At 36.8% G+C, this 25,002-nt stretch overlaps 1 protein-coding gene across 1 annotated transcript; it reads right to left on the reverse strand.

The window, feature by feature from the left end:
- Positions 1-233: 233 nt before the first annotated feature.
- Positions 234-23,481, reverse strand: LOC101204025 (protein NO VEIN). Its single transcript, XM_004134327.3, has 13 exons — positions 22,733-23,481; positions 21,520-21,863; positions 20,671-21,343; positions 17,853-17,957; positions 16,435-16,606; positions 12,419-14,175; positions 11,204-11,416; positions 5,514-7,781; positions 4,946-5,055; positions 3,940-4,342; positions 3,542-3,859; positions 2,210-2,467; positions 234-1,842 (listed from the first exon to the last, which is right to left on the reverse strand). The coding sequence occupies exons 1-13, from the start codon at positions 23,219-23,221 to the stop codon at positions 778-780; spliced, it is 8,175 nt and encodes a 2,724-aa protein (XP_004134375.1). The 5' UTR covers positions 23,222-23,481; the 3' UTR covers positions 234-777.
- Positions 23,482-25,002: the final 1,521 nt, after the last annotated feature.

The raw sequence follows: 25,002 nt of genomic DNA on the forward strand, positions 1-25,002 counted from the left end.
TTCAGTGAAATTCGGTTCTGTTGATTTGGTTTTTAAAAGTGATCCAATTTTTGTAAATTCTGTGACTGTCACCAAGCCCACTTTGATATACAGACAATAATTATACTTATTTTTTGAAAGAAAAAAAAAATTACGATATTTTGTTTTATAGGGTTTGAGAAATGATATTTTAATTAATAATTTGAAGGATGATAAAAGTTATATTGAAAATAGATAGATTTAGAGATATTTAGTACCAAAAAAAATGTACAATGAATTTTCCATTTGTTTTGAAGTCCCATCCTAACGTTTGCTACGTAATTATTTTTGACTGAAAAGCTAAAAAATCTTAAAAATTCTAAAATTATTTACACTAAAAAGTCTTTTTTTTGCCATTCTTTCTTTCCCCTTTGTTTGGGGACAGAAACTTCAACTATATTAATTTAAAATGAATGTTATCCTTCACTACCCTAAAAATTTATTTACATGTACAAAAGTAAAGATGGGCAAAAGTTAAAGAATAGGCCCCTTGCTGCTGGTGCTTAAAGATGAGGATTTGGACTAAGTTATCTAATAAATAGATTGAAGCCTCCATGAAACTGACTTGTGACTTCTGTGAAAAGCATGTATAGACATTCCAGCCTTCTCCCAGCAAGCTGCGACCAGATGCTCTCCTTCACGAATCCTAACAATGAGCTCGAAAAACCGAACTGACAAACTGCCCCATTGCTTGGTTTGCTGCATTTCCCTGCAAAGCAAAACTAAATCCCCAGAAATGATGGAAACAAGAATGTCATTTCAGGAGGAGCCAATGGTGAATTCCTTTGGCAGTTTCGGCATTAAAAGAGCGAGTTGGAGCTTGTGTGAATAGCATGCTTTAACTGGGTTCTTAAAAACTGAAACCCGGGCGAGGTTATTAGGTAATAATAACACATGTGCGATACTGAATGATTCACCCTTTTTGACTGCAAATTTCCATTCTTTCACTGAGATGTCAAACCAATCTTTCTTTATAGATCTGGTTGATTTCACTTCAATGAAATGTTTCGTATCCTCGTCTTCTTCTATAACTATGTCGAAGGGGAATCCAGATTCTGCATCTTTGTTAACCCACTTAACTACTGCATCACTGAAATTTTCAGTGAAGTATTTGAAGGCCGCCTGCTCGCCAAGTCTCCCAGTCATCATTGCCTGTGCTGGATCGGGGGTGCCAGTTCTAAGCTGATTTTTCCTAAAACGGCCACGTATATCAATGTGAGAACCAATTACCTCAAGATCTACATCACCTACGCTGACAAGTTCTCCAATGTTGTCAACTGATGCTACCGGCTTGGTGGATAAATCAACTTCATGGGTCAAGTTTGTGTCTGTTGAAATCGAAGCCAAGTTCTCCATTTGATTGTTGATGCCTTCAAACACGTTTTCCACATATGATTTGCAGTTAGGCAGTGAGCTCGCTGGTTGTGTTTTGAAACCATTCTCGCGAGCATAACTAAAACCCGGAGCCGTCTTCCAGTCAACAGGTGGCCAATGTCGTGCTTTCTTTCTAGCCCTGGAAGTCGAACCTTGTTCGTCTGGTAAGGTACGATCAAGACATGTTTGAAGTAAGTTCTGAGTCTCAACGACTGAGGTGAGAGATGAAAGAGACCAAATTGGTTCCTCCTCGGGAAGTTTCAAAACCTTCTGAGTATTCTGGATAAAAATTTCTGTTTGCTCTTCGGTAGAACCGAATTTGGCCATGGTGGTGATCATGTGAAGGAAGTTGGCCAAATGAAGCTCAGGAGTTCCATTGAATAGTAAACGAGAGAACTCCATAAACAAGGAATGAGAGACCTCGTCTTGAGTTGTGTATAAGATGTTGTCCTGCAAGAGCATAACATGAGAAATTCATACAAACCAGGACATACATGTGTATGAAAATTCAACCATTTTCTTCCAATTGTGAGTTCTTTCTGTTTTTTTTTTTGATAAGAAACAAATTCCAATTGTGAGTATTTCATCTTGTGGAAGCAAAAAGAGAGGGAAAAGAGTCCTGTAATTTCTCTTTTTCAAGAAATATCTCAATGGTAAGTCTCTTGTTTCTAAGCACATGCATGCACGTATTAATTCATTCGAGGTGATCCTGAAACAGCTCAAATTGATGCATTACAAGACGTGGTTCGTAGACAACTTTTTTATTTTTTAATCAGAATAACTAAACGATGGATTTAGGGTTTAGGGTTACATGTACCTGCAGAAGACAGCTACATGGAACCTGTTCATCAGAGGCGTACCCGAAATTCTTTATAACATTCCTGGAAAACAGCTTTTCAACAACAATTACTTGTAGACGACTCACGATGTCAAATTCAGATTGCTTGAGCTCGGCGTATCTGTTAGGGTGCACACTATACATGTAGCGCTGAGCGAAAGGAAGAGCCCAGTTCATTAATGAAGTTTTGAAGCTAGAGTCCCTCGGACCATAATATTTCGCTTCACGAGTTACAATCTGCATAAAAATAGTAATTCATTAGTTAATATGATAATACCTGAAGTTAACAATAAACATGTGGAGTTTTTAACATTTGTTAGTACAGTCGAATATATCATGCTCACGAGCGAAGTATTGGATAGCCTTTAAAAGCTCTATTTCCATATATACGTAATGTCCATGCCAGAACTTGGAACTTGTTTGAGATGGCTTCTTATGACCCAAACAAGAAAAATGTCAAATTATTTTAAATATGTTTTTAAGTGGCTTTAAGTGAAATGTCTATGGAGCCTATTTGTTCGGTCCCTGAGTTGTAAAAGTTCTAACAATACATTGTCTTACAAAGTTCTGACTCTAAAGTAAAAAAAGCAATAGCATGATAATGTGATACATTTTGTTGAATTGACATATAAAACGGTAATAACAGCAATGAATCAAGCTTTTTTACATCATGCTTAAACAATCCCTTGAAACAGGACTTTCCTAAAATGTTATCAGTATATTATGGCAATGTAGTCACACGACACACCATCAAATTCCAGCATCCCAGCTAAAATATCTAATGTAATAGTAACTATATTTGTGTCCTTTTCAAACATTAAGGTATTATATTTCCCATCATTTTTCTATTCAAAAGTGAAGACTATAGACATATCTAAGTTAAGGTTGGAAGGCTCTCATCTTCTAGTGTGTTCAGACAGGGGTTCCCCTACCTCAGGCTGTTTTCTTCGTTCCTTTCAGATGTTTGAGTTTCTTTCCCCCAGGGGATACTTCAAGGACCAAATAGAAAACATAAACATAACAAATACTTATGCTATAAGTATTGTGAAACACTCCATTTTCCCCACGGTTTACAGGGATACTATCTTGAGGAAAATCGTATGTCTAGCGGCAACAATCATATGTTAAGAAAATTGACTCAAGCCCACCCCCCAACACCAAATAAAAGGAAAGAAAAGAAAAACGAACAGACAATTATTTTGGACGACCTGTGAAACATGACAGTAGTACCGTTAAGGCTGTAGTTCCAAAGATTTCCACAGAACTCAATAAGCCACATACACCAGAGGTAAGATAAATAAGAGAGGTTACCTCAGAAAGAAGAGGAACCCCTAGAGCTTTCAAAAGGTGAGAGAAATGTGCCTGGAAAACCTTTCCTTTGTCATTGCCAATCTCACCAAAGTATACAAAATCTATTTTGCCCATATTCTTACATTGCTGTCTTAATCCCATATCATCACAACAGCACACAATGCCAGTGGAAGGATGAAGCGAAACCCATTTATCTTGTTCAGTGGGAAGGACCTTGAACTCGGGGCTTCCTATACATTCCTTCAGGTAAGCCATATCTTCAGAACCCAGGAGTCCTGATTCTAGTCCATTGGCCCATTTTAGAAAGACTTCAAATACCTAATACATGAAAGTACACTTTAGTTGTCATCGTCTAAAATTATTTCTAAGAAAATACATCTATTATTGAAATGACTTACCATATCATTAGCTTGTGAAGGCAAAGCAACAGCTGATAACTGTTTCAAAAACTGAAGATAACTGCGTAGAGGAGGGTATTCATGTACTCCACATTCACTAATAAAAAATTTCTTAAGCCCTGGATAAATATTGCATAGAGTCTTGATTATGGGACTATCAACCATTTTTGTCAAGCTGCATTGAAGATGCATATCCTTGATCTCGTCAATAGAGACAATGGGATCGTGCCAATACACTTCCTTGGGAGACAAAAATATACCAGACACCACATCCTCATGCCTAGAGTTTGGTACAATAGGGACAAATATGAAAGGCCCTGAGTGCAATTCCTCCAAGATTTTCTGTTTTGAGGAAGCCATCTCATTCCACAAAAATGTATAGAACTTGCACATTTGTGATATGCTGGCACACCAAAGAAGTCATATAAATGGATAGTTTTATACAAGACCAAACAAAGTCTAACCTATAATGGAAAATGTTTACAAAGAGAGGAATGCATATCTCCTACAAAAATTATTCTGCTGAAATATAAAATGTAATAAAATCAGTGACTAAATATCAGGGTACCCGTTATAAACAAAAAGGTATCATATTGGATTGATGAAAGATCCTTACCGTTTATATATCGACCGGTTTACAAACATTTATTATTTCCATTACACAATCACATAAAACACGAAATCTGAGGAAACTCATGAGGTATCAATAATCCATATAAGAGGTTATCAAAACTTAACACGTGACCTAAGCTAATTCAATTAAAGAATTGTAAATTAAAACTAAAGGATGTCAAGAAAATTTCGGCATTATTTTGATTTTTGAGAGGAAAAGGACCTTAAGGGAAAGCTTCAAAGGGAAGAAGCGAGGGTAGCTTAAGCTTTTATTTTCGGCTCACTCCATGAGGTTCTACGAAATGTTTTCAAACTCATTTCCCCTTTCAATTCTACTAATTCCTTGCAGTCGTTCCACAAATTAACACAAAACTATTATAAAGAGATATGGTACCTTGTCTTGAAAGGTTTCTCGGTTCTCCACACTTTAAGAATATTGAAAGTGTCATCAAGAGAAACTCTAGTCTTGAACCCAATATCACGTACCAACTTTGTACTTTGAACCTGTCGCAACAACAAGATCAATCAACATCTACAGGTCGATAAGACTATAACAAACAAAAGCTTAAGGCAAATCCAAAACACCAAAGGCAATAGAAACATGCTGTAGATAAAATAAATCACTTCATCAAGCATCGAAAGAATTAATGAAAGTGTACAGGGATACTTCATAGCATATGGACATTTTAAAGCACTTCAAAAATGCCCATTGTAACCGTGAATTCTGAAAAGAAAAACTTGAAAAAGTCACTCCAATTGCTTGAAATATTTTGCCTCACCCATCTTTTGGACAGCTTTCAAATGAAGAGTTGTGGAACAAGAAAAATTGACGTGTTGAATTTTTTTTCTTTCGCTTCATGGAGTACTCACACAAGTTATAGCCTTACATGAAGTCATAAAAGAAGAGGAAAATTTATTTGAAATTCAGTAATCAACGTCAGGAGATAGGGGAGTCAACTGACCTTTGGAAGAGCATAAGGAGCAGAGGCTCCTAGAATTGACCGCACTGCATCACAGTCATAGTACAAATCTTTAGGATAGTGACCCTTCTTGTCCACACTTGATACCACCCATTGGGCATCACAAATGCTATTCATAAAAGCAGACTGAAATTGTTTGCTCGAATCACCAGATTTAGAAATACAGCAACCCACAACTTTGTCACTCAAATGATCGTTCCATAAAGTATCAAGAACCTCCAAAAGGTATTTACAGCTCTCTTTGTTTCCATGCGTGGCCAACATGGTTAATAAATGAGTTAACTCTGGTGATTCCCAATCTTTTACCATTGCACCAGAAAATATTATTTCTGGGTCCCACTTTCTATTCACCATAATATCATGAGGCATGTTGGCAATGCTCCTGTTAACTTCAACTACATGAACAAAATCATTGATGCCTATTTCTTGGAAAAAATTTCTCCATTTTGTAAGTCCACAGGAGAGTGAATTGGTGACCGGGTGCTTCAAATAGGTGTCAGCAACCTCATGCCAATTCATTTCCACACTAAGGAGCTTGTTCAAATCAATGGGATTTCCGTATTCTTTACTGAAATGAACTGGTACCTCAACAAGTCTTTTGTAACCATGATTTGTTAAAATGAAGGCCTTCGTACGTAACTCTGAAATGATAAAACCCCTATCTATGTGGCATTCAGGGCAACTGGATAGTAGGTGGGTCATTACAAAACAAACATACTCTGTCATTAAAATTTTATTCCCATTTAGATTTGATTCATTTGTTATAGCTGGAATGATGTGTTCTTTAATAATTTCATGGGCAGATAAACGTTGAACGCCTATCCTATAAAGCATCCAGCTAATATTCCCAACTGAAGGCACATCGATTTGTGAGTTATCAACAGAAAAAAGAGAAAGGAAGGCTGGGCAAACTACACGAATCTTGGAATTCAAATATGGGAAAGCTTCGAGTCCATACTTTCCATCAACTGTGGCATTTGAGGAATCAGAATGTAACCATATTGTACCTTCAGCTACGGAGCTATAGGTACCATCAGAGAGAGGAATTAGTGGAACCTTCTGAAGAGATCTTATAAGATCAGCATTCCTTTCCAACTCTAATGTCGTTTGCCCAGAAGACTGAAGAAGCATGTTGTGAAGTACACTTAGACAAGAACCCAACCAAAACAGTCCCATTGATTTGAGGCTATTATACTTCTGACACAGAGAGGACATAAACTGCACAAGAATTTTAGGCCCATACTCTTCAATACCCAATGCTCTTGCTAGTGAGTCAGACAAGATTATGTCTTTGTGTAAGAATCCAAGCCCAAGATATTCACGAAGCAAATTATCAGGAAGAAGAGTAAGAGCTTGTTCATTCCAACCTCTCAAAACCTTGCATGGGGGAGCCCATTCATTTTCTTTTCCTTCCAAAAGTAAGCAGTTGGACATGCGTAACTTAGAAATAATCAATCGAGGAAGACTAGAAAAGAAACCATGAACTTCTCCAATGAGTGGAATATAGCTCATATAAGCTGAAATAGCCTTCCCTGGACAGCTCTCAAAGCATGGAAGAGAACAGAAAGATTCCACTGCACTCACAAACAAACCAGGAAACTCTGACAATAACCACTGATTCCAGGGACTATCTCCATCCACCTCCTCTCGGGAGGAAGGTAAAACAAAATCACCTTGAATTATAAATTTCAAGCCATACATTCTTAGAGGAAGAAATGCAAAAACTGGTTGTTGGTGCAGTAATGGACTGATAACCCCATTCTCTTCTTCATGGAGAGTAAATGCAATTGAGATCTCAGTAGACTGGACATCATGACGGATAACATCAGCCTTCAACTTTTGTGACACTACAAGCCATGTCATTTTTTCTTCCCCATGAGAAACTCTAATGATGCCATTTCCAACAATTTCTTTTCTCATAACAATAAGTGAATTATCAATCAAGTTTCTGATCTTGATACACTGGAGACGGTGAAGAAAGAGTAACAAAGACGGGTGGAGGTCCGCAAACATATTCACAATATTATTGATCAAGTTTACTCCTCCAGATAATTTTGATCTGAAAGGAAGCACAATACAAGTGTTCCAAATATTTGTATCTTCATGATCAGAGGCACTGGTAGCCAACTTACCATACAAGTTAACATTGCAAGGAGAAATGATAGTTGGCAAGACAAACCCAATCTGCCCCTCGCTAATATCAAACTTAACATGAAACCCATTGGAATGAATCTCAGGAGCATCTGTGATCTGCAGAAAGAGCACCTAGCCATCAGAACAGACTGCATATAAAAAAGACACCACACTCTACAAAAGAGAGAGAGCAATAGAAGAAAAGCAAAAGAACAATACACATAAATGGGGAAATAATCTTAGTTTATTTAGTATTCAGACACGCTGCACAAAATTTGCTAGTGTTTTTGTATATATAGCCAATTTATAAATACTCTCTAACTGATTAATGAAAATTTCAACAATATATGGCACAATAGCCATCACACAGGCAAAGGCCAAAAAGCTTCTACTGCTGCTAAACCATCTTCCAAGATAATAGTTAATTTACATTTCTATTAACAACCTACTAAGAAAGGATCTAATCATCTAATAAGTTGCTTTAGATAATTGTGCATATGAGCCTCTTAATCTATGTAACCACTGAGAGCATTTATGATTAGCATTCCTAACACCTGTGATATTCCATCGACATCTGCACCTTTACCCATCAGCTTATGAGCAATGGACTCCATTCTCTTGGAACATGGTTTGTGTATTATGGCCCTTCCCTCTCTTCCACCACCAAAGGCTAAGAAGTCTTGCACAGCAAATGGTAAATGAAATAAATTATAGAGGGAATTACAAAATCTTTGTTACGATAAATCACAGGCTTTAGCCATTAGGGAGGTTCCTGAGGCTGCCCAATGAAGATCCAATCTTGGAATGTCCACCATCTGAATTCCGGGAAGAAACGCACTATTGTTAAGAGGCTGATTCAGCAACATAACCCAAGCATTGTTCTCCTTCAGGAAACTAAATTACCTGATACTGACTCCTTTTTGGTTAAATCTATTTGGAGCTTTGCTTTTATTGGCTGGGCGGAGATTGATGCGATCTTCGGTTGATACTTTACTGTGCACCTGACTTTACTGTGCATGATGCTATACAGGAGCTTTATATTGTTTCTATTCATGTATCTATGGTGAATGGTTTCTCTTTCTGGCTTTCAACCGTATATTGTCTATCCGATAGTTTTGTATCACCCTGATTTTTGGTCGGAGCTTGATGACTTGGCTGGTTTGGGAGGGGATTCTTGGATTGTTGGGGGCAACTTTAATGTGACCAGACGGTCATGGGAGAAATCACATGGCCATACAGTAACCACCCCTAGGTAAATCCTTACTTCCCCCTCCGACTAAGACTACATAATGTTACTTGTAAATTATGGCCAATACTAAGTATAGAGGCAGTGATTTGAAATCCAGAGGTTTCCCGTACTCCCAATTCTCTTTCGTAGCCTTGGTGCCTAGCTAGCCTTCTGCTGATGCCGAGAGAATCAAATGACAAATAAGAAGAATGGATGTTGTTGAATCAGTTGTGGAAGACGTTCTTGCCTCAGTTGATCTTGGTGAAATAGACCATATGAGAGCGTCCAATAAAGCGATAGGTTCGCAAACAAAGAGTTTCAGGTTCTTAGACGTGAGACTACTAAAAAGGAGAGGTTCAAAGACTATAACCCATAGGTTGCTGCTCGACCCAGAACAAAGATCGAACAAGGAGTTAGACTCAAGAAGAGGCACATCAGTGGCTCGTACAAAGGTGGAGGAAGTTGATATTGTTGATTGGTGTGTTTTTAGTTGTTATTCTTCAAGCCAAAGGTTCCGAGTGGAATTAGCGTTTGTGGATTCAAGGTTGCATCATCAATGCCAATTTTTCTATCATTCTTAATGGTAGGTTCCTTGGTAAGATTATCTCCACTCATGGTATTAGACAAGAAGATCCCCTTTCTAATTTCCTTTCCATCTTGGTGCCTGACTGTTTAAGCCGTCTTTTGGCCTTTCTAAAGACCTAAATGCTACACACCCAATTGGTGCTTCTAATTTTGTTTTGAGCCACTCACAAATAGTTGATGATACCTTGCTTTTCTCTACCGCTAAACGTGTTGCACTTACTCACTTGTTTGAAGTCATTCATGTCTTTGAACAAGCTTCTGGTTTGTTTATAATTTCTCGAAGAGTGAGCTGCTTGGGATTCAACTCTCTGAAGATGATCTTGATTGGATGGTGACTTCTTTGGGTGTTGAAGGGGTCATTGGCCTGCTTCTTATCTTGGTTTTCCTCTTGGTGGCAATTCTAATTCAATATCTTTTTAGCAACAGATTGTTGAAGGAATCCAACATAAGCTTCATATGAGGAAATATGCCAATATCTCCAAGGGCAGACGACATACTCTCATCTAGGCCATTCTTTCTAGTTTGCCTACTTATTACCTCTCTTTTTCATGCTCCTAATGATGTTATTAATTGTTTGGAGAAATTCATTTGTAATTTTCTTTGGGAGGGATCTTGCGGTGATGACGGTATGCATAATGTGAATTGGCTTACTACTCTGCGTCCTAAGCTTCTTGGTGGACTTGGCATAGGTAATTTCTGTCCTCGAAATTCCGCTCTTTTGGCCAAATGGAAATGACGGTTTTTACATAAGCCATGATGCTTTGTGGGGGAAGCTCATTGTGGCCAAATATTACTCTCCATCATGGTTATCGTCGATTATTTGTAGGCATGTTCAATCCCCGTGGAGGTTTATTTATCATACGATTGACCTTGTTGCTCCCCGATTACCGTGTTGCCTTGGCATGGGTTCCACCATTTCTTTTTGGAAGGACCATTGGCTCGATTGTGGCGTTCTCTCTGTGATATTTCCTCGTTTGTTTTGCCTTGTCTTCTTGATTTTACGGTTGTTGAAGTGTGGCTTGTTGATTCTTTGGCTTGGGATTTACGCCTTCGTCGTAATCTTCCTGGCTTTGAAATTCAGGAATATGCCACTTATCTGCTCCATTGTCCATTGTCAGGTTTCGCTTGGTGCCTAATTATTAAAGATGGAATATTGACCCCTCTTCTACTTTCTCTCTGAAGTCTCTCATTTATGACTTAATGGGTTCTCTTGAACATCCTGCACAGGATCTTTATTTTTGTAACCACCTTTAGGTGATTGGGTCTCCCCTTATTTCATTTTATCAATGAAATGTTTCTTATCTTAAAAAAAATATTTGTACAGTTTTTCTCCTTTTTAGTTATATTTTACTGAGTAAATACATTATTAAAATATCCTATAAAAACCCTATTAAACTACGGTTGTACATTTCATATCAATACAAGAGAACAAAACATATTTTTCAAGCATTATGGTATTCAGTATGGTAATTTCTACTTATCCCGGAAGCATCTGGTAGATACCAACCACACAACTAAAACAAAAAATGAAAACAAAACAAAAAGGGGAAAACACACACACGAACACTTACAAACCATCAAATTTTATTTAATTGATGAGTGAAATTATAATATAAGAGGAAGAGGAAAGTCCCAACCCACAAAAGGAAAATAAATAATGATCTGAAATGGAAATAACTTGGTAAATAATGAAGAGAAAGGTAACATAATGATACCCTGAACATACCCGAAAAACTGATTTGAAGCCAATGCCTTTCTTTCCTATATATCCAGCATTAGATCCTTTCTTTGTGGAATTTCCAACATCACAGAGTGCTCTGATATTTTTAGCAGAGAAGCCTTCCTCGTTGTTTAAAACAACAATTCCTGACTCCTCAAAAATGAATGCTAGAGTGGGTTCGACACTTTGTGGATAGATATTATCATCAGCATTTTGAACCTAAAATAACAGCATGAGATTGATCAGATGATTGCAATAAATCGTGGTCATTAAATGGATATTTTTAACAGCATGTGATGAAATCAAATATGTGGTGTATGAAATGGAAGGTTTGACCTTCAAGACAATTGGAATGCTATGTGCATGGCTTCTCAAACTTAATAGATTACCATATACACCAAGAATATTCAAAACATTAATGACCCAGGTTCTGCTTCCTTTCTTAAATCTCTTTGATGATGTTTATATTTAGCAATTCTTAAATGAATCATTCAAATCATTTGAGAATGGGGTTTGACAAAATTGATGTTTTAGTGGTGGGATCCACTATAACTAGGCCAAATGAGGAGTGGAGTTCATAACTCCATACTTCCCTACACTTACTTCCAAAATCCTTGGACCAGAAAAAAAATTATATGGTTTCTTGGCTATGTAATTGTAACAGGCTATCCACATTGCTCCTTCAAAAGTTGATGTCATCAAACATTGGCTTGTACCTAAAGATTCTAAAACAGTACAGGAGATGGAACACTTTGATATTTTTAGAAAATAACTCAAAATATATCCACCTCTAACCAATTGACCACAGAAACGTAAATCTGTTTGGGGAATAATTTGGGCTTGCCTAATTTTAACAAACCCCTTTTAAGTTACCTTGATGCTTCAGGTTTTAGAAAAGGTGGTGTTTTGTCAAAGAATTGTAACCCAGTTGAGTTCTCCAGTGAGAAACTAAGTCTAGCAAGGCAGAAGCACTATTATGCAGGAACAGTATGCACTAGGACGTAGGCCCAAATAATATAGCAACACCATTTTATGTCCAGCTCTGGAATTGCTTTGCCCCTCCCCCTCCCCCTCCCCCTCCCCCTCCCCCTCCCCGCCCCCTTTCCCCACTTTTATATAAGATGTGTGTTTATACCTTCAGATATTGAATAATAAATAGCTTTCTTGTCAAAAAAAAAGTGAGAAATAATAAATGTAAATGGAGGAAATAACCCTGCTCACCAGCTCAAGCAGAAAGTGTGAATCCTGAGAATACAGCTCCTGTGAAAGACAATGAAGAGCTCTTCCTAAACGAGCATGCTGCTTCCGCAACATACCAGTCTCAGAAATGGGAAGATCAAGATCAAGACCAAATTCATCACGCCTGATGCATTGGATAATCTCAACCGCATCCTTATTTCCATCAGGTTCTGAAGCAAGCGACATACAACTGAGGCCATTTGCATCATTAGATGTTTTGGCAGTACAGTTTGCACTAGAAACACTTAGTTTTTCATTAAACACGTTCTCTTCAATAGAGAAAGAAGCATTTTGTTCTGAAGTAGAATACTTAGTCAAAAGACCATCTCTGTGTACATTTCTGTTTATCTCAGACCTATCATTTAAGCATGCATCAGTGAACAGATCTGAAGAAGCACTAGAAGAAACTGTGTGATAGTCCTGAATCCACTCAGGCACACCAAGTGAGAGGCCTATCTCATGAAGCATTAGACGCTGCTCTGGTTTCCAACACTCGTGTAAAATAGCTGATGCAGCATCTTTAACGACAGAAGTTATGCCAGAAAGCAATATATTTGCAGCCAAGTAACGAAACTCTACTGGTATATAACCAAGGCAGTCAACAAAAAACCTAGACAACAAGGAAATTGCTTTGTTCCTCATATCAATCTTCTTCTTCAATTCAAGACTCAAATTACCAGCTGCAACCTGCTCGATGAAGTTCTGATGAAAGGCCACCTTTTCAAGCCCTTGACCCCAATTTTCGAACATTTCTATGTTTTCAACAGAGTTCTTCATAATAACTTCAAAAGCACGGCTGGCATGGTGCTTAAGTAGGGATAAGAGAACATATTTTTCTCCACCAAGTAAAGCGAAGATAGACAAAAGCTTCACTGCAGTATGAAACGGAGATCCTTGCAGTGCAGCTTCCAAGAATGAATCGGCAGTAGCTGTGTGATCTATTCGTATAACTTTCCCTTCTTTGGTAACCATACACATAAAGTTTTCTGTATTAACTTCCTTCTGTAACCAGGGTACAAGAGGACCAAGAGCTGGAGCAAATAAGAGATCCCAATGAGACCATAAGTTCAAATCCAACAACATTGGTGCTCTAACCAAGACTTTGATAGCATCCTCCGATGTCACAGATTTAATGGCTCCCAATCCTTGCCCAGCTTCAGCAGAGAATGAAGTGGCACCGAGGGAATCATTATCCATCGTGGCCAAAGAATCTCTTAAATGAGATCCCCCTAATAATGAAACAGAAAATGTGACACACTTTGAAACAACACTGTTCTTTTGCTGCCCCACAAGCTCCATAAAATCTTCCAAAGGCCCATTTTCAGTAAGTTTGAAGTCGATCAAGGGAAATTGCTGAGTAAGAAGGTTATATATCATCTGCTTACTTATTATTTCATTCTCGGATAAGTTATTACAAGCTTGTGATACCAAAGTCACTAACTGACGCTGTAGCATGCAAGCCTCCAAAGGGGATCTTTCAGAAATCTCAGGCACAAGAAACTTGTGTAACTCATCAGGAAGCATAGACGCATGCTTCTCTAAGAAACTGAAAAAGTCCCCGTGACCAAGAGACTTAAAATCCTTGGCAGAATATTGCTCCACAAGCCAGAACTCACAGCTGCAGAGCTGTTTCAAAATTTGAATTCTATTTTCCATGAGAAGTCGACCATCGCTGCGAATCTCCTGCTCAAACTTGATGTGCTGACCAACTTTATTGAGGATATCTTCCACAGTGATGTCTTAGAGTCATGAAAAATAAATTATTAATATAGTTATATCAATTTCACTACTAATACTATTTCAAGATTGCAAAAGTAAGAAACTGATTCAAACACATCAAAGTTCCAACAAGTACACATGTACCATATAAAACAAAATAAAACAATGGAACTGCCGAATTCTATGATCATTCAATTCAACTCAACCATTTCTAGTTTTTACTATTTAATATTGTTAGAAATAGTGGGCTTGGGTAATATTGAAAGTCCAAGGTTAGTTTAGATTTACTTTGTCCTAATTTTTTATTATATTAATTAGGCTCGTGTTTCCTATCAATATTCTCCTCTTCATACCTTTATTATCGTAAGAAAATAATAATAAATATCAACATTGTGGTTTTTCTCCCTATACTAGAGCTTCCACGTAAATTTGTGTTTGTTCTACATCTCTACTTTCAATAAATATCACAAGCAATTCTTCTCTAGAAATTTAATTGCAACTAGTCCCCATAAATTACTTGCTCAAAATTTAGAAAATTGTGAAACAATACAGCTCAACATATCTCCAGTTGTTCCTAAAAGGTACTACTATAAGAAAGCCACTTTGTTTTGGGTAAATTTGGCTGCTCCTTTGTCTTCCAAAGAAATTGGACAATTGTCTAGGACATTTGAAGTTAAGTCTTCTCTAACTCCTTTTATAACTATTTACAGTACGACTTCCTGGTGGTGTTCCTTAACATCAAAATTCCTTTGAAGTTAAGAAAGGCCCTGTTTTTGGGAAAATTTGGCTGCTCCTTTGCCTTTCAAATAAAGTGAACAATTGACTAGGACATTTGAAGATAAGTCTCCGCCTCTAACTCTTTTTATAACTATGTACAGAATGACTTCTTGGTGGTGTTCCTTAACGTCAAAATTCCTTTGTAACTATAGCCTTTAAATGAAAACAAACGACCAATCATCGTGTTGTGCTTGTGCAAGGGTTTCCTCTACCCCTAACACTTAAATTTCTTTTTAATATCAAGGAATGTCCGGGCTAGCTTAAGCACACCTCGACCATAACCCTAACCCTGTCCTTTTTTTCAATGAAGTTCTCAGTTTCTTATAAAATGAATTAAAAATGAAAAAGACCAAAGTATTTCAAGTCCAAGGAAGCAATATAAAGTTCTTGCATGCTGGTCTATGACTGTTGTTTATAAAAGGGATCAGCATCACAAACTGATAACCAAACCAAACCAAACCAATCAACCGAAACCATTAGTTCAATCTGTTACGCATGAGATTTCATCCGTGACAGTTTTGTGGCTGGTCTATTAGCTGAATCAACCGGAGACAAAACTGACCCACCAACCAACTTTTAAAATTCTGGTTTTTCCTTTTCTATAATATGTATAATAATATTATTTTTTTAAAAATGTAAAGTAAACATGTAATTATATATATACACACACACTTTTAATACACCACCTCCAGAAAATAAAAAGATAAATAAATAAAATAAAAATAAAAAGGTAAAAGTAAGAAGAAATTATAGAAAATAGCATAATAGGGGGAAAAATATGAAAATATAGCACAACTTTAGAATATCTGCAAATATAGTAAATATTGACCAGTCTTAATGCCCCCCAATGCCCGTGTTTCCATCACTGATAGCAATTATTAATGATGGCAATTGATAGCACGTTTCTCAAATTGAAAGCTATTACTAATAGCAGCAATCATTGATATCCATTGATAACAACTATTAGGGATAGCAACTGATAACACATTTCTATAATTGAAAGTTATCACTAATAGCAACTACCAATGACTATCACCGATAGTTGCTATCATTGATAGCTTTCAATTTGAGAAAAGCCAAAAGAAGTGTGCGTAACGGTGGGCTTGATATGGGTTTTTTAGTCTTTTACCAATTTTTGTACTGATATATGCAATTATTTTATCCTTGATATATGGCTATTATTTTAGGCTTTTTTGCCATTTTTGCAATGCAACCAGCCCAAAAGTAAATTTAACTTTACAGATAATAATTATTATATTTTAAAAAATAAACTGACTAAACTGACCAAGCAATTCATTCAGTCAGTTTAACAGTTCTCTTCAATCAACGTCAGTTCGGCCAAAATGGGAGCCGACTATGGTTGGCTCAGCATCCATGTTTGGCCCGACCTTGATCAATGCTCACCCCGAGTTTATGAAAAACTAAAGAAGTACAACATCCATCTGATATACTAACTTCAGTGTCAAAAATGATAATGAGCCCAGCAAGCAAACACTACTCACCATGTGTGGACTTTGGAACATGCTTTATAAGAGCACCCTCCGCACTTGGACCGACATCTATGCAGTCATACACCGGTTGTTTCTTGACATTTGTATTAGTTAATTCAGGTAGATTGATAATTTGTAGAGAATCATAAATGCTGTCCCACATCCCATTCTTAATGGATGAAACCTGAAGTAATGGCAACAATGAAAAATAAGGGGCCTAGAATACTTAATCACAAAATAAGCACAGAAAAACGTCTTTACATCATTAGTCATATACTGCAATTATCAGAACTTAAATTAAAGAAAATGGACAGAATGATATACGTAAACCATCAGTTATTGTAGATTGGTATGCACTGATGATGATTAAACATTATACGAAATACAATGCTTCTACCCACCAGTATGAGAGTGATGCATAATTTTTCACATAAGAGGAGTCATGGTCGATATACCTAATAAATACACGTCTATTTTCTCCAGTTGTCTACATAATCAACAACTCACAGCTTCCTTGAAAAAATGCATAAACCAAGCTCTTATTTTTCTGAACAAATGAATGACTCAATTATTTGCAGATAGGTAATAAAATGAGGTTTATCAGAACCGATGTTGTAAACCTCTAAAATATTGCAAGTAGTTGATTGTTTGAAATGTTGTGACAAATTTAGATAAAAAAATTTAGGGAGGTGCACTTTCAAAAGAAAGAGGCAAAACCTCCTTATCAGCTTTCTGTATAATTTTCAATGCAACCCATACGTCGAGTAATTGTTAGGAGTGGACAGCACACATGCATGAGGCTGAAGAATAAACAAACATGGTCAAGGTCAATTTTGCAATCATGCATACAGACTTGTAAAAAAAATTAGGATTTTGAGGACTTTCGACATGTGTGGTCTGTGGCATTCTCCTTTTATTAGGGTTGATCATTATTACTTATTCCCATGGACGTCTAGCATCCACATCATTCATTTATTTTTCAACACAAGTGTTCTCGTCATTCAATTATCTTGTGCAAAAAAAGGAAAACCATACACATCAGGTATGCAAATGCAGATAGTCTCAAATATCTTCACAGCATGCCCAAAATCTCAAAATCATTCTGCCTTGAAGCAACCACAGTAGCCAACTGGCAGATATTTCATATTCTCCAACCAAAAGTGGACAAAGCGGCCATTAAAACTCTCTAGTGTAGGAAAATAACCATAAATCTCACTTCTCAAATCAAAGTAAAATCATGTTATGCAATGATACTAAATATGGGAGAATAGTTCATCTAATTCTATATATTGGAGTGATATATATATAGGCATATCTAGAAGCCCTAAACTAATATAATAATATTAAAATTACCATAAAGAGCAAATGGCCAATAATTTACATATAATATATACTATAGCAAATAATATCCAAAATAATGAATCCCTTACAGCAACATTGAGTAATCCAATGAATGGGTAAGACGATAGCATTGATCTCACTCTTACTGTCGATCGAAGGTTCATACCATAATGGTCAAGCATCCGTTTGATTACCTACAATACAGAATTGATTTAGCTTTCCTATTTTGATTTAATAAATAAACAAGAAAACACGCATGATCCTGTTCCAAAATCCAATTTTAAACGCTCAACAAGCAGATAAACAACCATCCAATGCCTTTTTGGTACCATTATTTTATTTTATATTTTTTACCAGAAACAAACTTTCACTGAATAATTTTTCCTTTTTCCTTTTTTAATTAAAAATAAAAATAAATAATTACATAACACCTTCACTAAATAAAAGGGAACAACCAAAAGGGGTAATTCTTGGACTATTTCATTTCTGCAACCTATTGTCCAAAGATTGCAAGATAGACTTCATAATTGCAAACTATGAAGCACCAACACTTGTAAAATGACCAAACCAACTGTCAAAGTTAGAAACTGACAGCCAGGTGGTGTGTCTATTATCATTATTTTTTTAATTTTATAGACACTCAAGGACATGTTAGGGGCACTTCTTAGATATGTTAATGTGTTATAAAAACATTTAGGTGGCCAATTAAAGATAGAGCCCAATTCTACAAGTGCCGGTGCTTCTTAGTCAAAAACCCTAAAATGAGAATTGGCCTGTCTTTAAATGGGTACCTAATTTGGTTTTAAAACACATTAGCTGCCACCCCCACCCCAACAACCATCTGCCCATCCTATTTGTCACTTCGTCCTCCAAATTATTTGTTATTCATTTTTCTTGTTATATTCTAGGCTCTTTACATATTTATTTTCTTATCTCTTATCTCTTTAACTGAATTGTATGGACATTCATTTGTGTTTAAAGGTAAAAATTTATATGTATTCATAACATGTTGATATATGTATACATATATTTAAAAATAATTAAGGTGCCCCAACATGTCGTATCTTAAAGTTTTCGTTTGCTGTGTTGCCATATTCATGTTTGTTCCTCTTTAGATTGGAAATACACCTTTAAAAAGAAGGAGGGCCATTCATCCTGAGTCCTCTCATGCCAGGATGGATCGCTTCTTTTCACGACATACGGTCAAAATCAGTCAACTTCCCTAGGTCAGCCACCTAGAAGAGGCGTATGGAGCTGGTTTGGAGTGGGAATGGGCACCAAGCCATTCCTTTGAACCTCAAGTCCGAGTTTTCCCATGGCAAATATATGTAGAAGAAAAGCTTTCTTTCTTAGTAATCTTACAAATTCTCTCTATTCGCATTCGTCTTGGCCTCTGCCCTCATGGTATGGGCAAACAGGTCTACCCTGGTCTTGACTAGCCATTCCATTGATCTAATGCCCCTATCCACTTGTCCAAACAAGTGATTTTCAATCAAACCTAAATCAGCCACACTGGGACTGAGACACGGCCCAAACTCCTATGGGAGGCAGTAGTGGGAGAATTTTTTCAAATGGGCGAAAGCATGACAAGCCGTAGAGCCCACCTATCCCCTCCCTCGCTCGAAGCTACACAACCTGGTAGCATTTGCTTCTAGGATTGAGACCCTTATCACCAACTCTTTAAGGAGCATTCCATCTAAGCGGCCAGCTACCGCATCGATTCCGCCTTCTCAAAGACTTCTTTCAACTAAGTCTCTAGGAATTAAACTCGATCAAGGACTTCTATCAAATAGAGTAGATGGTCTTCCATCTCTCCCAACCAGTCAGCGTGGGACTTACCCAACCCTTTCGTAGCCAACATGATTCACCAATAGCTTATTTAAACCACTTAGTCAATTTGCCCATATACTAATTCTCTTTGTTTTGAGTTCCTTTTAATGCAATTCAGGTTTTGGATACGTTGATTGGTGATTTTTTTTCTTGGGAAGGCTCTTGTGCAGGTGGTGGTGTGCACAATGTGAATTGGGATACTACACAGCTTCCAAAATTGATGAAGGGTCTTGGCATCGATAACTCTAGACACCGTAATTTCAAAGTGGACTTGGAGAATCCTTGCTGAAGAATTTTTTACTGATGAGTTTTATAAAAAATAATAAAATATTATGTCTCTTCAATTGAGAGACATTGGCCTCAACCCATTCAGCATGGTTTCTTTAAGTCACCTTGAAAATCTATTAGACTATTAATCACATTATTTGATCTAAGGTTCAGATTTGTCTTGGAAATGGATCTCATGCATTGTTTTGGAGAGACCATCGGGTTGGTTGTGGCCTTGTTGCTATCATGTTGACTTTCTCATCTTGCTTTGCACTCAAATCATACTGTGGCAAGTATGTAACCTAACTGAGCTTGAAACAATTGAATGGGTTTGTTCTCCCTTATTTCATTCATCTATCAATGACATTTCTCTTATTATAAAAATAAAAATAAAAAAATAAAAAGCTTTCGTCTTCATTGTTGTCTTTGAATTTTCAAAGTCTTGATGTTTTTTTTTTTTGGTGTAGCTTGGGCAGTTTGGTTTGTTGTTTTTGGTTCCTCTATTTATTTCTAGGCTCTTGTATTTTTTTTGTTCTATTGTTTCTTTGGGTGTTTTACTTATTTTGTCCCCTTTCAGAGATTCTATCCTTGAACATTATTTTTCTTCCTTGTCACCTACCAATGAAAAGTTAGAAAAAATGAAAGAGCATGCATATGAATAAGAATTTTAAGTGTTACATGCATAAATTCATATTAACATGAGAACAGATGGCAAGTATAAATAAATCCAATCATACAGCAATATCTATCTATCTATCTCTATATATATGTGAGTGTGTGTGAAAAATAAAAGTAAAAAAAGTAGCACACCTCAGCCACAGTCATATCTCTACATCCATCCTTCCACATTGTGACAAACATCCTCAAAGAATTATTTGTAATTTCATATTCAGCTTCAAAGCCACTGCCTTCCTCAGAATTACCAAAATCATCTTTGACGGGGAGGCTACAATCTTCCTTAAATTTTTTGCTTGATGTTGAGGTTCCAGAAGTAGTGTGCCCTCGAGATCTAGATCTTCTTTTCCTTTTGAGTGTACCACTACCTATGCAGTGCTTCTGGCTGCCAATAGGAGTGGCATGGCCACTTACTTCACCTTTCAATCCAAGCCGCATCATCTCTTCAGTTGCAGATGGGTAAGGACAGCTACTTGGTCGATCAGCACTTTTATTGATTTGTAATGAAAGTTTTAGATCATTGCTTGAGTCAGTGTCAACCTTTTTTTTTTCGTATGTGCTATCACCACTGCCTTCATCTCCTGAGCTTGATGAATCAAATCTAACATGCTTGCCACAAAAGTCTTTGTGAACAGAAGAAAATGATTCAACTCGTTGAGATATTGCACTAAAACGCTCATCTAACTTTTCCTTCTGCAACGAGAAAAGAGGCCGCTTCTTCCCGTGCTTCTCATCATATTTTGTCAGATACTTACTGAAAGTATCAGCTTCTGATCTCCTGGCTTTTTTTACAACAGAAACATAGTCCCTACAACGACCAACTCATCTCACTCATGGAAAAGCAAATTCGTAACATCAAACTAAAATTACAAACTAGCATGAGCATATTAAATATTTATAGATGATATGATGCATGAACCATAAATGAAAATATTCTTATTATTCTAGTGGTGATGCAATGACTGAGAGAACAAAATTACATACCCCAGTTTTTGAACACGTATTCCCAGCATTTCCCACTTTTCGACTGATAGCTTCCTGGAAATGAACTCCAAAAACTTTTCTACTGCTATTTTCTTATTACTACAAGCATCCACATCCATGAACTCAAACAGGAAAGAAATAATATCCTCACCCGTTATTTTAAATACTTCAGTTACCTCAGAATCCACTGAGAAATAATGCAAAACAAGAGGATGACGCAGAAAAGGGCCCAGTCTCAACTCTTTAAATTCACCAACTCCTTCATACTTGCATATAGCCTCCTCCAATTCATATAACGTAGTAATTCTTCTCACCCCCACAAAGCAGTGAATAAATGAATTGATCTAAACCAATACAGACAAAACCAATAACGGACTTAATATAATTTTGACCGTAAATTTGTAGGTACACACTTATGTTTATCAAAAATATGGTGTGACCTTCCATTATTTCTAGGGCCACTGTTACAGAGTGACACAAACTGAACAACTGACTTCTGATCCGTTACACCTGGTTCACATGTGATATTTTGGTTCTATAGATAGAGGGAGAAGAACGATTAAATTCCAAATCTTCCCCCTAATGACGATCTATAGAACTTATTCCAGAGATTGTTCGGGGAAAACATAAAGGAAAGCAGATAAATGAAAATAAAGAAACTATCTCACGGTTGAAGAATCATTTTTAAGCTAATTTGAGATTTAATTGAAAGCTGTTGCGATTTTTTTTCCATTAGAGTTCTAAAAATCAATAAAGCATTACCGTTGACTTGAAATCAATGGTTTTACTCTGCTCAGACAACAATCATTGAGCAACCAAAGATACAACATCACTAATTATCATTGCTTGCAGAACAATTATTGCCTATGGCTGCAGACAAAACAAAATAACCCTGTTGCTAACGATCATACCTACAATTTTCTCATATTCGACATCTTCTGTATTTAGATAAAACTAAACTTCGAGTGGAAGGGATTGTCATTCTCTCCCCCTCTTCCACCCTGAATCCCCCGCCTACGGCCCGCGTGGGGCCAGACCAATATGAGTTTCCTTCTAGATAAAGGCCCTAGTAGACTAGTGCCGATAATTCCAGTCCACTCAAGTTCCCAGACAATCTATACTTAATATAGACTCTATCCCCAATACTGACCAGATAAATCAAACAGTAGAGAGAGAGTAAAAGAGAAGTTTAAAATGTATTTTCTCAAGTTACCTTCCCTTCCCGCACCATGATGCGGTGAAGATCGCTGATTTCCTGCATACGATACCCTAAAGAATCCCATGAATCAACCTGGAGAATTGAAAGCGCTGATTGCACTACCTTCCAAGCTGAGATGCTTTCCCCGGCCTCAAGAAGATTGGTGTGTGCCGTGGCTACAGCATGGTTGATCTTCGAGAGGTCTTTTCCCGCCTTCTTAGTCGAACTTTCCGGCTGTGAAGCTGTGGAAGCTTTGCGAAGGCGGACACCTGGATTGGGAGATTGTGGAAAGTGTAAACCGAAATTGGAAGGTGGAGAAAACTGAAAGCCAGTATTCTGCATAGGGAAGTTGACGTTCTGGTAAGGAATAAACCCAGGATGAGTTTGAAAAAATGGAACATTGTGATTCAGGTACGGCGCGTCTGGAAACTGCATTTGTGGTGGCAGCCGTTGCTGCCGCTGGCCGGAACCGTGATTACCGAAACTGGACGATCGACCGTACATCGCTCTCAACTCCGATTGCGTGAGTTAGAAACTTAGTGGTTTCACATTCAATAACCTGAAATTGAATCGGCCGCTATTCCACTGTACACTTCGTCGGAATTTGAAGCGGAAGAGATACGGACTTAGGGTTTAGGGTTTTGCTATTTGGCGGGAGCCGGTATGACGGTGCTCGGATTTACATATAGGTTTCCTTTTTTTCTTTTCCTTTCCTTTTTCAAACATATAGGTTTCCTTCCTCCACATCGCTTCCCCTTTCTTTTTCATGTGTTTAATATTTTATGAAATTTGATGGACCAAAGTTTTTTTCTTTAACGTAACAATTATACAATTATTTTAAATAATAAAAAAAAATAACAAACTATTTACTTTTATAATAAACCGACCAAATTCGTTATACCGAGTTTTTTCTCTAAATATTTTGTCAAATGTTCTAACTTTTCTCTTACGAATTTTCTAATCAAAATAACCTAAATTCCTTTTTTTTCTTCACTCCTCGACGAGGGAAGACCGCATGTTCGTAATTTTTAAAAAAGTGCCCCAATATATTATATATGTACTTGTTTTTCGTAAGGAGATTACAATAGGTGACTTCAATTAGTTAGCTAATAAAGTTGTTCTGGTCGTACAATTGACATTGTAGAATGGTGAAAATTTGTGCAACGGATTTATTTTATAAAAATTAATTAATATTGACTTACTGAAAATCCATAAGCTACCAGATAATCATTTGTTTTAATTGGGTTGTGCAATACCATACGTACTGGGTTTACTTCTATCGCTATATGACTGACTTATATCATTCCAATATTTAAAAAGTGGATGCGGTACGATGTTGAACGAATTGATATTTGTCGTTATGATGCATTTTGACGATGTTCTAATTGTAGTTGTGTTGTATGTATTATTAAAATATTGATATTGATCTTTGTTTCTATGTGTAACCTTGCTTGAGACACTTGTTTCAAAATTGATATCAAATGTGTTTTTACTTTTAATGTAGATGGTAGATACACAGTTGAATACGGTGCAAATGAATCGCAATATTGTGTTTGATGCATATAAGATAAAAGCTTGAGGTCAAACTTGAAAGACCACAGGCAATTGAAACACGAGCTTGAGTACGAGAGAGACTAATGATTGAACGTGGATAGCATAATTAATGTCGTTTATTTAAGGATTTTGTTCATTTGTAATTCGTCAACAGTTCTCATGTGCGTTGCGTATAATCATCAAACTTTGTATGAAATGTTCGATAACTTATATTCTTTTCAATTTCATCTGTCTACCATGCATGTTTGTGACGGTCGAACCTTTAATACTGATGTTAACAATTTAAATTTTGCACTATTTGATCTGTGCTCATTTGATCACATTGTTGACTTAAATGAATGGTCGTAAAATGTACATATTCAATTTATAAGTAAAATTACATAATAACATGTGTCCCCCTCGATATCATGTTGGATACACGATCTGTTTCATTTAAGACAACATACAACAAATTACAACATCCATTTGTTATACATGTGATTGTTTGATCTCGCTTACGCACACATTCAGGTGTCAACAAATATCACATTAAATCAATCAATAGGTAGATGACTACCATAAACTGAACTAATAATGACCTCTTAGCTGATTGTTTAGAACACATGTTTAGATATGTTTTTTAATAACCACAACTCTTCAAATTTGGACGTTAAATGCATTATGTTTTAACTCCTATAAATGACAGCTTAAAAAAACTATCCAAGTTAATGTCAAATTATCCTACCACACGT

Source organism: Cucumis sativus, chromosome 3, assembly GCF_000004075.3.
Source record: "Cucumis sativus cultivar 9930 chromosome 3, Cucumber_9930_V3, whole genome shotgun sequence".
Classification (NCBI taxonomy): domain Eukaryota; kingdom Viridiplantae; phylum Streptophyta; class Magnoliopsida; order Cucurbitales; family Cucurbitaceae; genus Cucumis; species Cucumis sativus.

Coding starts and splice junctions, on each gene's coding strand:
- LOC101204025 (XM_004134327.3), bottom strand. CDS start 23,221: ATGTACGGTCGATCGTCCAGTTTCGGTAATCACGGTTCCGGCCAGCGG. Junction 16,607..17,852: donor TTGGATTACTCAATGTTGCT/GTAAGGGATTCA, acceptor CCATTACTTCAG/GTTTCATCCATTAAGAATGG. Junction 11,417..12,418: donor CACACTTTCTGCTTGAGCTG/GTGAGCAGGGTT, acceptor CTGTTATTTTAG/GTTCAAAATGCTGATGATAA.